Source organism: Lactuca saligna, chromosome 4 (assembly GCF_052625555.1).
Source record: "Lactuca saligna cultivar CGN05327 chromosome 4, ASM5262555v1, whole genome shotgun sequence".
Taxonomy (NCBI): Eukaryota; Viridiplantae; Streptophyta; class Magnoliopsida; order Asterales; family Asteraceae; genus Lactuca; species Lactuca saligna.
Window position 1 is genome coordinate 328,271,346 of NC_136420.1, and position 16,025 is coordinate 328,287,370.

The 16,025-nt window shown below is 37.6% G+C and overlaps 1 protein-coding gene across 1 annotated transcript; it reads right to left on the reverse strand.

Moving 5' to 3' along the window:
- Positions 1-14,750: 14,750 nt before the first annotated feature.
- On the reverse strand, positions 14,751-15,758 carry LOC145040935 (uncharacterized). Its single transcript, XM_078988820.1, has one exon. The coding sequence runs from the start codon at positions 15,756-15,758 to the stop codon at positions 14,751-14,753; it is 1,008 nt and encodes a 335-aa protein (XP_078844946.1).
- Between the last annotated feature and the right edge of the window lie 267 nt (positions 15,759-16,025).

A 16,025-nucleotide genomic window follows, 5' to 3' on the forward strand; every position in this document is an offset into this window, starting at 1 on the left:
ACATCTTAAAATATTCATATCTTTTGCATATGAGCTCTGTTTTCGTTTGTCTTTTTACCATTGTACTACTATTGACGAAACCTTTGATTCTCGTTTAGGTTGGGTCGGCTAAAAATCACTCAATCTTTATTTCGATTTTTAGCTGTATATTGCTATACTGAAACTTAGAAAAATCATAACTTCTTTGTACAAAGTCAGATTTGGACGTTCTTTTTATGAAAATTCTCGGTTTAATGAATAATAAGACTTTCGTTTAGATCGCTAAAGCTAAAAAGTAGTTTATCGAAAACTCGCTTTTTACGCTAAATAGTGTTTTGTCGGTTTGTCGCGGATCTTCGATTGGTCATAGCTTCTTCGTTATAACTCGGATTTTGATGAGGTTTTCGCCTAAATGTTTCTAACGATATAATCTACAACTTTTAATAACATTGTTTTTTTTATTTCCAACTTTATATTTTCGTTAATTTCAATACTTGACTTTTGTTTGGAATCTCATAAAACTTCCAATACTTCCCAAATGATTTTAGACATAGTTTTACTTCAATTCTTCATATAACTATCTTGTTAGAACTCAATACTCAAAAGCATATATTATTTAATAGTATTCATCTCTAAACAAAACACGATAACTGAACGTGTATGTTAATTAAAACATTTTAAAAAAATGATGTTTAAAATTAATTATCTAGATTAATTGATTATTAAATTAAACATTTAAAATTAATTATTTAATCAATCAATTAATTAATCATTTAAACCTTTTTATGGGTGTCTTTTAGTTAATCATTTAATTAAACGAAGTATTATATTCACAGAGATAATTCATAATTAATCATTATCATTTCTAAAGTTATCTCCTAATATTTAGGGATTGTATTTAATCATTCATAGCATGCAAAATAGGATTTTAATAGATTTCTAAGCATACAATTATCAAATAACAATCACATATACGCTAAATAGTGTTTTGTCGGTTTGTCGCGGATCTACGTCTCGCTCATGTCGTGACAGATACATTGTCACGTCGTGAGTTCAGTCTTTGCAAAAAAGTTTTGTTCGATTCACAAATGTGCATTTAATGAAAGACACATCAAGTAGCTTTGATACCACTGATGGCTTTCTTAGATTACAATTAGAATGCTCAATGCGGAAAACACCTAATAATTGAGATTGGACACATAATAGGATCTATGTCTTCAATTAAAGGCAACATAATCTAAATTAACAAAAGTATGATGAACCCTAGGTATTTCGAAAATCACAAAGTAGAATTACATACCTTAAACTTGTTATAGCAAACAAGTTAGTTGTTTCTTTCCTTGTAGACTTGAGAAGCTAGCACCAAAGTTTTAGTGCCTCTAATAATTTATACCCAATCCCTAGCAAGAAGAATACACAAGAAGAGATATTAGAGGATGCCAAAATTTCGGCTCTTCTAAAGGAGGAGTGGTGGACGAAATTAAGGCATCCAAGGGGTCTTATTTATACCTGATATGATAACCCCAAAAACCTTAATCCTAAATAAAAATAATAATAGTTAATTCCAAGTGCTTATCTGGTTTCCTTATCTTAAAAGGAATATTTCAGATGTTCTTTAGGCATCAACACAACCGTCTACCCTAGTGGAAGGTTCCAGACTTCCTTCTTGTTCAACTATTGAACAGTTATAATCTAGTCATTGCACTTTTAATTAATTCTAATTAAGCCATAATTAAATCCTAATTAATTCTGACTAATTCTTAATTAATTATTACAATTTCAAATTAATATATTCACTATATAATATATTAACACATTATTTATTGCTATATATTAAACATATAATAAATCAACCTCTATTTCAAATGTCATCCTTTTATCAATTACTAGTTTTGAGGGAAACCTAAAAATGATTTTCTTCTAATTACAAGTCATATCAATTTAGTTATGGGCTTACACATTAAGATCTTAATCCAACAGAAACACCCCAAGACAATCTCCTATAATAAATGAAGGTTTTTGCTACATGTCTTCTTCTCATTCATTTGGATACATGGCATTTTCTAGAATTTTTAAAAATTTTATTTTCCACTTGTCATTTTATTGTATTTTTTATTTTATTAAATTAAAATTCCACATTTAATGTGTAAGGTAATATATATGTAAAGTATTTATTAGAAAGAGTTTATATATGTAATGTATTCAATACATTAAAGTCTCATTAATTTTAATAATTCAAATTTTTTTCATTTTTCTTTTAAATTCAAACTTGTCAAATTGTTAAAATTTTATATTTGTTTTTTTTAATTAAACTCATGTAATACATGAGTCTCACACCTAGTGATCTAACAAGAATGACAACTCGTTGATTTTCCTTCTAGCTAAAAATTGAATCCTCCTTTGGCGAAGGAGGGTTGCCGAGAGCACAAAAAATCGAGAGGGAGAGTAGACGGAAAGAAAAAAGATGGTTCGTTCAATAGGTGGGAGGGGTATGGTTAAAGAGTGTCACAATTATACTCTTACCATTAATATATAAATTCCTTGATTATTGGATAATTACTTACCAAAATAAACTAAGGATAGTTACACTTAAATCCTCTAATTCCTTTAGTTCGTAGTTAAAATAGCACTTAATTCTCATTCTTCTTCTATCATATTATACCTAATTTATAGGCCTGACAATCGGGTTGGATTTAGGTTGGCGAGTCACGGGTGACAGGTTGGCGGGTTAGAAAACATAAACTTAACTCAAGCCGTATAATATATGGGTTTGCGGGTTGGTGGATCACGGGTTGAGGAGTTGGAAATCTCAACCCAACCCAACATATAACCCGTTTAAATATATGAGTTCGCGGGTTCACAGGTTAGTGAGTCGAACCTAACCTTCATAAACCGTTTAATAAATAAGCAACATATATATATATATATATTTATATATATATATATATATATATATATATATATATATATATATATATATATATATATATATTAAAATGAGGTTTTTTCAACACATTTTCAAACATTTTTCTCGTCGGTTGGTGATGTGCGAGCTGAGTAGTCGACGAGTCTATGATAGGTGGGATAGTAGGCAACCGACGAATTGGCAATGAGTAGGTGACGGGGTGAGGAGCGGCCGTCGGCTAGTGGCGGTCTGGTGGATGTGTTCTTTGTTTTGACTCGTGAGTATGTGTGTTTTCTTTTTTTGATTAGGGCACCGCAAAAATCTAGCCACATATGATTATAGAAATATGGAAGGAATACAATAATACAAAATATTACGAATATGGAAGGAAATCAGATTTCATTAGTAATTAAGTATATCTATTTTTTTAAATGTTATATATATATATATATATATATATATATATATATATATATATATATATATATATATATATATATATATATATATATATATATATAACGACCGGAGGGTTCAACCGCGAAACCAAACATGTAACCCAACTCAACCCATCAAATAAACAGGTTGGCGGCCTGACGGGTCAAAAATCTCAACCTAAACCCATTTATTTTTGAGTTGGGTCAGTGTCGAGTTACGGGTTGGATCGAGAGTTGCTACCCCTACTAAATTATATCTTGTGTGTAACCCAAAACTACTTTGCTATTTATAAAAATATCACTAATGTAAGTAAGGGTTGCTTCAATACCACAATACAATAACAGGGTTGATTTGTACCTGCAAATTCTGCACCAAGATGAAACCACGAAGAACAAAAATGTTACAGATAAGAACAACAAGAAACGAACAAAGGGAAAAACATGGGATAAACAAAAATACTTGGAGCCAAAGTATTATCGACTAAAAACTTGGTTCTGGGATGAAATACAATTAAACCTACGCACCATACATATACTATGATTAAAAGAGTTTGACTCAAACATAAATACCATAAAGAAAACTTATAATAAAAAAGTTTCCTAAAATACCCCTAGGTACAAAATTGTTCTAGAATTCTAAATTATTCCAGCAACTAACTTGTTGTTACTTTGGTTTTAGAGATCAGAGAAAGAGATGGAAGGAGTTGTTCAATACTTTAATGAAGGGATCGTACAGTATTTATACAACAAGGAAAAAAATAACTATCTATCAGTTATTCTAGGATCTGATAATATTTACACAACAAACTACAACTATCTAATTATCCCTATCCAGCTAAGCTCTCGCCAACACTCCCCCTCAAGATGGAGAATGGATATCTATCATTCCCAGCTTGTCCAGAGAGCTTTCGAAAAACTTCCCACACACAGCTTTAGTCAACATGTCAGCCAGCTGCTCTTTTGATGCTACATGTGGCAATTCCACTGTTCTTTTCTCAAGATGATCTTTAATGAAGTGTCTATCAATCTCTACATGCTTTGTTCGGTCATGTTGTACTGGGTTGTTTGCAATCTTGACTGCAGATTCATTATCACAATAGAGTAACATAGGCTTACTCAAGTATATACCCATATCCAGCAATATTCTTCTTATCCACAATAGTTCACATATCCCATGTACCATTCCACGAAATTCAGCTTCTGCACTTGATCTAGCTACCACCTTCTATTTTTTACTTCTCCAAGTCATCAAACTACCCACAAACGTGAAGTATCTTGAGATTGACTTGCCATCCGTCCTATCTCCACCCCAATCGGCATCTGTGTATCCAGCCACCTCCAATTCGGTATTCTGTTCAGCATTCTTTCCAAAAAAAAAACAATCATTTTCCAGGAGATGCTTTAAGATATCTTAATATCCTATGTACAGCATTCATGTGTTCTTCACCCGGTGCATGCATAAACCGGCTAACAACACTCACAGCATAGGCAATATCCGGCCTAGTGTGAGCTAGATAAATGAGTTTACCCACCAACTTTTGATACCTCTCTTTGTTAGCCGGCACCTGGTTTTCCATAATAGAAAGATTATGGTTAGTTTCAATAGGGGTATTTACCGGTTTACAATCTAGCATTCCCGTTTCTGTTAGTAGATCCAAGACATACTTCCGTTGACACAGATTTATTCCATTTTTAGATCATGAAACCTCGATACCTAAGAAGTACTTAAGTTGTCCGAGGTCTTTTAGTTCAAATTCAGTGGCAAGAACTTTTTGTAGATTTGATATTTCTTCATATTCATTCCCAGTAATCACCATATCATCTACATACACTATGAGTGTTGTCACTTTCTGTCCTCCACCTTTGACAAAGAGTGTGTGGTCCGCATCACTCTGTTTGAATCCGATTTTCTTCATGAAGGTGGAGAATCTTCCAAACCATGCTCTTGGAGACTATTTCAACCCATACAATGCCCTTTTTAATTTACATACTTTTCCATTGCTCACAATTCCTGGTGGCGGATCCATGTACACTTCTTCCTCCAAGTATCCATTTAAGAAAGCGTTTTTTACATCAAATTGTTTCAAGGGCCAGTCTCTGTTTGCAGCAATAGATATTAGGAGTCGAATAGTGTTCATCTTTGCTACTGGTGAAAATGTGTCCCCATAATCAATACCATATTTCTGTTGGAATAGTGTCTAAGGTTGCAACTATATTAGGCAAGTATTTGATCCGGTTGTGCATGGTCCTTTTGGGTTGCCTTCACCATAGCAACTTGATGGATGATTTGTTAAGAGAGAGAAAATATTATAAGGAATAATATTTGGTTATTTGATTAATATAAGTCATAGATTAATTGGAATTAATTTGGTGACTTAAAGAGATTAATTAAATAAGAGGGTATAAACTGTCAATTGTTTGATAGTTAAACTTTAGACTATAAATCCTTATCCTAGATAGGATGGACGATTTCTAGGGCTTGGATAAGCCAAAATCGCCCATAGGGTTATCAAGGAAAGGATATGGATCAACTTAAAGTCTAAGTTATCCAATTAGGGTTAAAGCTGTAATCCTTAAGGAGTCTACAAGTATAAATAGACCCTAGGGGTGAGGGAATTCGAGTAATCATGACACACCATCTAAAGTAGAGATACTCTGGCCGAATTCCTCCCCTCTCCTCTCTCCTAAATCATCTTTCTTGCTATTGGTGTTTGTAAGCCATTAGAGGAGTGACATTTGTGACTCTAGAAGCTCCAAGACAACAAGATCAATAAGGAATCCAAAGGTATGATTCTAGATCTATTTCAATATTGTTATTTAACCTAATTAGTCATTTGAAGTCTTGGATTCAAAGCATGTTTAATTAGAAAGCCTAGATCCGAGCATTAGGGTTTTGCATGCGCACATAGGAAAGTTCTTATGGCTAAAACCCATAAGTGGTATCAGAGCCTAGCTTGGTTTTCTTTAAATTGTTGCTTGATTAACTGAAACAAACCTGCAAAATTTGATTTTGGGTTTATGAGTCATGGACTCGGCGAGTTCCAAAGTGGACTCGGCGAGTAGGCCTGACTCGGCGAGTCCCTTTGTGTACTTGGCGAGTCCGAGCGTCAGGATTAGGCAAAACCGGGATTTTTTCATGTTTATCTTATGGAAACTTACCTTAATCATATTAGATCAACCCTAATCCATTTTTTTGATATATATGACTATAATCTTGATTTAATTAAAGATATTTATCATCTAATAAAATATTTAATTTCCTTATGTGATAAATGATTAATTATTTTGATAATTATCTTAAAAGAAATCTTGGATAAATCAAATAAAGATAATTAGGATATTAATTGTTAATTGGAATTATTTGTTGTTTGATCCTTCATGTTTTAAATGTTTAAAACCTACCCTAAAGTTTTGAAATTTATATTTGTGATTAAAAGTTTTAATTTAGACAACTTAAATTTCAAACCCTAGATTTTGAAAAAGTTTTAAAATACAACGCTATACTAATATGATATTACTAGAATAATATATATATGTATAACTAAATGCTAGTCTTACCGTTAGTAGGCCTCATTCACGAAGCCGATCTATAAGGTGGGTATAAGGTTGCGGCCTATAAAATGGCGCTTAATGGGTGTACACTCACACCCACCGCTTGCTTGATTGGTGGAGGGTCGTTAGCCGAACGGGTAGGATAGGGCAACCTCATCTTCTCATTAAAAGTATAATAAGAAATACAAAGTAACTACACGTTTTAAAAATTTCCCAATCTTAGTTACTTTAGGAAAAGTGAATTGATGCAATCCCATGAAATTACACTTTGCACCTTGCTAAGAAGTTAGTGGAGCGTGTGTGGTTTACCGGCACACTAATTGGTTCTAAGCGAAGGTGGCAAAGGGTGATTCATTGTTTATCATAGTTCGATGGAGCGTGTGTGGTTTACCGGCACATCGAATAGGTGATCGTTACAATGAAGGCACCATGTGAATTTGCATGGTAATTCACACCCGCTTTGTGATCCTCGGCATCCCAGTCACAAACGAGAGGGGCATATCGAGATTTAAACATGCCATTGAATAGTTTCAATGAATCTCATCCGAACCTAGGAATTCTCAAAAACACTTAGGACTAATAGTTTAAGTTTTGTAATGGAGAATTAGTGAATCGTCATTCACTTACCTTCAATTTATTTGCATGTTAGATTACGGCATCCCTTTTCTAGTATGTAAATGTTATTGTTGGATCCTAGCCCTAATTTTCTTATTGGGTGATAATTAGGGATTATTATTCTAATCTATCTTTGTCCTTTTCTAATTGAAGATGTCGAACGCAAACAACGCTGCTGCTAGTTCTTTCACGTTGATGAGCCTTTGCCAAAAGGTCACCTTCGATGGAACGAACTTTAGCGAATGGATAAGATACATTCGCACCATTGCTCGTTATAAGGATAAAGAGTATGTCCTCGATGAGAAGCTCGAAAAAATCAACCCCGAAGTTGCTACTCCCGAAGAAATCACCGCCTTTGAAACTAATGAGTGAGATGCAACGAAGGTACATTGCATCATGATCGCCACCATGAACTCCGAATTCCAAAAGTCCTACGAGGACATGTATCCATACGAGATGCATCAAGACTTGTTGGAGAGATACCACCAAAACGCGAGACAAGAGCGTTATGAGATTTTCACTAACATGATCTCCGCTAAGATGGGTCATGGAGAATCTCTTACCGTGCACCTGCAAAAGATGCAAAGGTATGTCGACCGCCTTCGCAAGTTAAATGTTGACTTCGGTGAAGACTTGGCGATCGATATGGTGCTTCACTCTTTGCCTCCGATGTACAACCAATTTAGGATGACCTACCACATGAACAAAGAAGAGGTCACCCTAAGCAAACTCCAAGGTCTCTTGAGGGTCGCTGAGAGCAACTTCAAGGACAAGTCTGTTGCACCTACTCCCAATCCGTCCGCTCCTGTCTTGGCTATTGGTCAAGGGAAGGGAAAGAAGAGGAAAGCTTCATCGAATAACTATCGCAAGGTGAAAGCCCGAGATGGTGCCTCTTCTAGTGGGACCAAAGTTGATCTCGCTAAGCCCTGCTCCAACCCCAAGAAGGCAGAGTGCCACCACTGCCACAAGATAGGACATTGGAAGAGAAGCTGCCCAGATTACCTGCAAGCGATCAAAGAAGGAAAGATCAAGCCATCTTTCGCAGGTATATACACAATCAAATCTAACGATTCTAATCATGCTATTTCTTGGGTTCTTGATACCGGTTGTGGTTATCACATTTGTTCTAATGTGCAGGGACTAAGAAGAAGTAGGGATGTAGAGCAAGGAAGGATCAATCTAATCATGGGGAACAGAAGATCGTCGCCTGTGACCAAGATTGGAGTGTATTCTTTAGTGCTTAGGAATAGTTTGGTTTTAGATTTGAACAATTGTTGCTATTCGCCAGAAATGGCTAGAAACATCATTTCATTTCATGGTTTATATAGATAAGGATTTAGATTTTCTTTTAATAATGAGAATGGTTCTATTTTGGCTTATCTAAATGGTGTCTTTTACTTTGAAGCTATACCATGTAATGGAATATATGAAACTGTTATGATTGTTGATAACTTAGGAAATGATCTTTTGAATATTGATTCTTCTACTAGTATGGATAAAGCATCCTTGTGGCATTGTCGTCTTGGACATGTCAACAAGAAACGCATAGCACAACTCCAAAAGGATGGAGTGTTGGAGTCATTCGACCTTAGGGAAGATGACACATGCGAGTCTTGTTTACTTGGAAAGATGACTAAGTCACCCTTCACGAGTACTTGTGAAAGGGGTGAGGGGCTATTGGACCTAATACATATCGATGTATGTGGACCCTTTAGATCAACCACGAAGGATAGGAACCGCTTCTATGTGACTTTTACCAATGACTATAGTAGATATGGTTATATCTACTTAATCAAGCAAAAGTCAGACACCTTTGAAAAGTTCAAAGAGTTCAAGAATGAAGTGGAGAATCAATTGGGCAGGAAAATCAAGATGCTTCGATCCGATCGAGGAGGAGAGTAACTAAGTCTTGAATTCCACGATTATCTCAAGGAGTGTGGAATAGTTTCGAAATTGACGCCTCCTAGGACACCGCAGTTGAATGGTGTAGCAGAAAGGCGTAATCGAACCTTATTGGATATGGTTCGCTCTATGATGAGTCGTGCTTCACTACCTATCTTCTTTTGGGGGTATGCCTTAGAGACTGCCGCCCATATCCTTAACCGAGTCCCTACTAAGAAGGTTGCCAAAACACCTCACGAGATGTGGACAGGGAAAGCTCCCTCGTTGGCACATATCAAGGTTTAGGGTTGCGAGGCTTTCGTAAGATGAGATACTCACGACAAGCTTGAACCTCAAAGTGATCGATGTATTTTCGTCGGCTACCCGCAAACATCCTTTGGATATCTCTTCTATAGACCGAAAGACAATGTTGTCTTTGTTGCGAGGAGAGGAGTTTTCCGAGAGCAAGAACTCATAAGCCAAGGAGACAGTGGGAGGCAAATCGAACTTGAAGAGATTCAAGAGTCGATAGATGAAGGAACCTCTACCGCTGGCATTCAGCCCGAGGAGGAAACTCCGGTTGAACCGATTGACGAATCCTTACCTCTCAGACGTTCCGATAGAGTTAGAGTTCATCCCCAGTTTTATGGTTTTCATATTACTACCGAAGGGGACACGTATATTAGTGATGGTACACTAGTAAATCTTGATGAACCTAATAGCTATAAGGAAGCCATGGCAGGCCCGGAGTCTGCGAAATGGAAAGAGGCAATGGATAGTGAGATCCAATCCATGTACGATAACCAAGTTTGGAATTTGGTTGATTATGTGCCCGAACGTAAGACCGTTGGGTGCAAATGGATCTTCAAAAAGAAGACCGACGTGGATGGGAATGTACACACATATAAGGCGCGATTGGTCGCGAAGGGCTTTACTCAAACTCCAGGAGTTGACTATGATGAGACCTTCTCACCAGTTGCGAAGATTAAATCTATTAGAGTGATGCTAGCAATTTCCGCATTTCACGATTATGAGATTTGGCAAATGGATGTCAAGACCGCCTTCCTTAACGGAAAGTTGGCTGAGGATGTTTACATGGCTCAGCCAAAGGGGTTTGTGAATCCGAAGCATCCAAATAGAGTGTGTAAGCTTGAGAAGTCCATTTATGGACTTAAGCAAGCATCTCGCAGATGGAATCTTTGCTTCGATGAGAAAGTCAAAGAGTTTGGATTTGTACGAAGCGAAGACGAATCTTGCGTATATGTCAAAGCCAGTGGGAGTATAGTAAGCTTCCTCGTTCTATATGTCGATGACATATTACTCATAGGAAACGACGTCCCGACTCTGCAGGAAGTCAAGTCCTGGCTCGGGAAGTGTTTCGCTATGAAGGACCTCGGAGAGGCTTCTTACATTTTGGGAATAAGGATAGTAAGAGAAAGAAGTAAGAGACTAATTGGACTTAGTCAGAATACTTACTTAGAGAAGGTACTAAAATGTTTTAGTATGGAAAACTCAAAGAAGGGAGAACTGCCGATACAAGGAAATGCCAAGTTGAGTAAGACTCAAAGTCCGAGTACCAAAGCTGAGATAGCAGAAATGAGCCGAGTACCATACGCTTCCGCAGTTGGCTCAATCATGTACTCTATGACTTGTACTCGCCCTGATGTAGCCTTTGCTTTGAGCATGGTTAGCAGATATCAAGGGAACCCTGGAAAAGCACATTGGATTGCGGTGAAAAACATCCTTAAGTACCTTCGGAGGACGAAGGAATGGTTCTTAGTCCTCGGAGGGAGTGATGACTTGAAGGTGCAAGGGTATAGTGACGCCAGCTTTCAGACCGACAGGGACAACTATCGTTCGCAGTCGGGCTGGGTCTTTACCCTAAATCGAGGAGCAGTGACATGGAAAAGTTCCAAGCAGGAAACCGTAGCTGATTTAACGTGCGAATCAGAGTACATCGCAGCGAGCGAAGCGTCGAAGGAGGCAATATGGCTAAAGAACTTCATTGGTGATCTTGGAGTTGTGCCGGCCATAAAGGAGCCCATGGAGATTTTCTGTGATAACGAAGGTGCGGTTGCCTTGACCAAGGAACCGAGGGATCATGGTAGATCTCGACATATCGACAGAAAATATCACTTTATTAGACATCGTGTAGAAGAAGGACAACTCGTAGTAAAGAGGATATCATCAGAAGATAACCCAGCAGATCCGCTTACGAAGGGACTGAGTAGGGTTAAGCACTTGCAGCATGCTAGGAGTATTGGGCTGAAGGATGATATTAGTATAGATTATATAGTATTAGAAACGTATAATAGATAAATGTAATTAACATTTGATGATTAAATAAAGGAGTTTTATTTATGAGTAAAGTTACTGTCACATGTTAATTGTTTAACTATTGTTTCACTTTGCATGTTTTGACTTCCAGAATAATTGAGTTTATTAGGAATAATCGAATTATTCAAATGGTCCACAATCGTTCATATGTTGGGAGTAGATATGAATGAAGATTGTCATGAATTGGTGTGTAGAATGTCTAAATGGTGTTAGACATAGCAAGGGTTGCTGCAACGTTCATGAGTGCTTATGAACTGGTTTTGAGCATTGGAATAAACTCGCGCTTGCTGGAATCACTTTATGGAATACGATATAAAAGGTGATCGCAAGACGATAATATCATATAGTCTTGGAATAGTGTCTAAGGCTGCAACTATATTAGGCAAGTATTTGATCCGGTTGTGCATGGTCCTTTTGGGTTGCCTTCACCATAGCAACTTGATGGATGATTTGTTAAGAGAGAGTAAATATTATAAGGAATAATATTTGGTTATTTGATTAATATAAGTCATAGATTAATTGGAATTAATTTGGTGACTTAAAGAGATTAATTAAATAAGAGGGTATAAACTGTCAATTGTTTGATAGTTAAACTTTAGACTATAAATCCTTATCCTAGATAGGATGGACGATTTCTAGGGCTTGGATAAGCCAAAATCGCCCATAGGGTTATCAAGGAAAGGATATGGATCAACTTAAAGTCTAAGTTATCCAATTAGGGTTAAAGCTGTAATCCTTAAGGAGTCTAAAAGTATAAATAGACCCTAGGGGTGAGGGAATTTGAGTAATCACGACACACCATCTAAAGTAGAGATACTCTAGCCGAATTCCTCCCCTCTCCTCTCTCCTAAATCATCTTTCTTGCTATTGGTGTTTGTAAGCCATTAGAGGAGTGACATTTGTGACTCTAGAAGCTCCAAGACAACAAGATCAACAAGGAATCCAAAGGTATGATTCTAGATCTATTTCAATGTTGTTATTTAACCTAATTAGTCATTTGAAGTCTTGGATTCAAAGCATGTTTAATTAGAAAGCCTAGATCCGAGCATTAGGGTTTTGCATGCGCACATAGGAAAGTTCTTATGGCTAAAACCCATCAATTTCTGTGTGTACCCCTTGGCTACGATCCTAGCCTTGTACCGGTCTATGTTGCCCTTTTCATCAAGCTTTACATTATAAATCCACCTGCACCCCACAGTCTTTTTATTTTTTGGCAAATTCACTAATTCCCATGTTTCATTCTTTTGCAGTGCCTCCATTTATTCATTCATTGCTTTCTTCCATTTTTCATCGTTAAGGGCTTCTTGTACATCTCTTGGAATGTTGATAGTTGAAATACGTTCGACTCTTAGTGCATGTGTATCCGATAGTCGGTTATGAGAAACAAAGTTTCCGATTGGATACTTTGCCTTTGCCTTCAAATCTGGTACATATTGCTTCTTAGGTTGGTTCCGATTATTTCTCATAGGGTACCTTCGTTCACTTCCAGCCTCCTCCTCTTCGTTATTATCCTGCAAAATAGTATCAAAATAACCAGGGTCGGGGTCAACCTCTGGACTGTTAGTAGTGTTTCTAACTTCCGGTTCTGGTTCATCTTCTCTTCCTTCCAGATCTGGTAACTCGACTTGGGTACTGGACTGTGGCTCAGTACTGGTACTAGACGTATCAACGTGAGCATGTGCTGTGTTGTCATATGTTGAGTTTCCACTGCCTTCTTCCTCGACATCGACATCATGCACTGCATGTTCTATGTTACACATGTCCTGTATTTCTTTTTTTTTCTTTTTCTTGTCTCTCCCCCTGAAGAGAGCATGCATGACCAAAAAATGGAATGGTTTCATGAAATGCTACATCACGTGTAACATGGACTTTGTTTTCAACTGGGTCAAAGCATCGGTAGCCTTTCTTGGCATCCGCATACCCGAGGAACATGCACCAGACAGATCTTGGTTCTAACATCCCTGAGTTTTGATGTACATAAGCTGTGCAGCCAAATATTCGAGGCTCAAGACCTTCACTGATTTGTATCTCGGTTAGTTCACGTAGTATTTGCAGTGGTGTCTTGAATTCCAATACCCTGGATGGTGTACGATTGACAAGGTACGCTGCAGATCTCAATGCCTCACCCCAAAACTTCCGAGGAACTTCCATGTCAAAGAGGGAAGCTCTAACAACTTCCATTAGTTGCCTGTTTCGTCTCTCGGCAAGGCCATTTTGCTGTGGTGACCTTGCACAAGAAGTTTGATGGTGAATCAACTTTTTTTTGCAAAATGTTTTCATCTGGTAATTTATATACTCTCCTCCATTGTCGGATTGGAGTATATGAATTTCCGTTCGGTATACAGTTTTAATCATATGGTATAGTTCTTTAAAAGCGTTTACTACGTCTCCTTTGGTTTTAAGGAGTGATACCCACACCATACGGGTACATTCATCAATGAAAGTTACAAAATACTTAGCACCATCAGGAGTAAGTACTTGGGCAGGCCCCCATACATCTGAATGAATCTTCATAAAAGGAATGGTAGATTTATTATCACTTGATGAATAAGGAATTTTCGTATTTTTAGCCAACTTACAAACACCACACTTAAAATCATGATCCGTTTCATTAAAAAACAAATTAGGTTTAAGTTTTCTAAGGTACGTGAAAGATAAATGCCCTAGTCTTCGATGCCAAAGCATTGCAATAGACTTATTTACTTGAGCTACCCCTGCATGATACGCTTGATTTTGATGATTTTCTTCAAGGTAATACAGCCTGCCACGTCTAGTACCATAGCCAAGAGTCCGGTGAGTTACCAAGTCCTGAAATACGCAGTCATGTTTCCAAAATATAACATAACAATTTAGAGCTTCAGTGATTTGACTAACAGACAATAAGTTTGATGATAGAGAAGGGACTACAAGGACAGAATCCAAATCCATAGAATCTGTGACTTTTACTGTACCCATACCAATCACTGGTTCTATTTCACCACTTGCAGTTCGGATATTTGTTTGTTTTAAAGTGTGATGTGTAATTAATTTGGATAGATCATTTGTCATATGTCGGTAGCTCCTGTATCAATAATCCATTTATTACTTTGATCAGTTTTAGTAGCGTATGACATACCCGTATTTGCCGAAGTGTGAGCTGCCCTGGGTGTTGTTGTTTCCTCGGTCTGGGGAGACTTAACCACAGCCGCTTGACTAATCTTCTTCCTTGGTTTCTTGGTGAAATCCCACCATTCCGGGTAGCCTATGATTTCATAACACTTTGCTTTTGAATGTCCATCTTCACCACAGTAGGTACATGTGAACGTGTTCCCTTTGTTGCTCTTTCCTTTGTTTTGATTCCGATTTCGTGCAGCCATGTGGACTATGCTATCCGGATCTGGCTTGGGTTCTTCCATGGACTGTCGCTGAGTGTAGTCCTTACGGATGTAAGCATATGAGGTCTCAAGATCCAAAGCTGGATCCTTCCTCATAATTTCGCTCCTTGCCTGATTGAATTCTTGATCTAATCCAGCAAGGAAGATGTGGACCCTAAACCAAGATAGGGTTTTGTTTACTGCCACTGTCTCAGCCACAGTCGCTTCTTCAGTTACCAAACGGGCATCAATCTCTTGAAAGATGCTGATCAATTCATTGTAGTATGTAGGTAGGCTTCTACCATTCTGTCGGGTTGTGAAGGACCTGCGATTTAGTTCGAAGAGTTGGGTTTCGTCAGACCCATCATAAAACGTCTTCTTCACCACCTCCCATATTTCTGCAACCGTTTGGAGACGTATGAATCGGCGCATTAGGTTTGGGTTCATCGAGTCAATGAGCCAGCTCTTGACCCTATTGTTGTCGGTGACCCATGTTTCAATTGCCTTGTCGTTGGTGGTAGGTTTCGCAGATGCGTCGGTGAGGAAACCGGATTTGTTACGAGCTCCGATTCTCATCTCTATCAATTGCGACCACAGCAGGTAATTCGTGTCGTCAAGGGTAACACCTGTGGGGAATGGTGGGTCTTGGACATTCTGGATAATCACGGAGGAATGGGAAGAGTTATCGTCTGTTCCCATGATGCTTCGCTGGTTGGGTGATTTCAAGGGTCTTCACTACGTGGATTTGATGGTTCAGGATCTCTTACGCTCTGATACCATGTGGTTTTAGAGATTAGAGAAAGAGATGGAAGGAGTTGTTCAATACTTTATTGAAGGGATCGTTCAATATTTATACAACAAGGAAAAAAAATAACTATCTATTAGTTATTCTAGGATCTGATAATATTTACACAACAAACTACAACTATCTAATTATCCCTATCCAGCTAAGCTCTCGCCAATAGT

What these genes read in the sequence shown, in the direction of transcription:
- LOC145040935 (XM_078988820.1), bottom strand. Translation starts at nt 15,758, where the DNA reads ATGGGAACAGACGATAACTCTTCCCATTCCTCCGTGATTATCCAGAAT.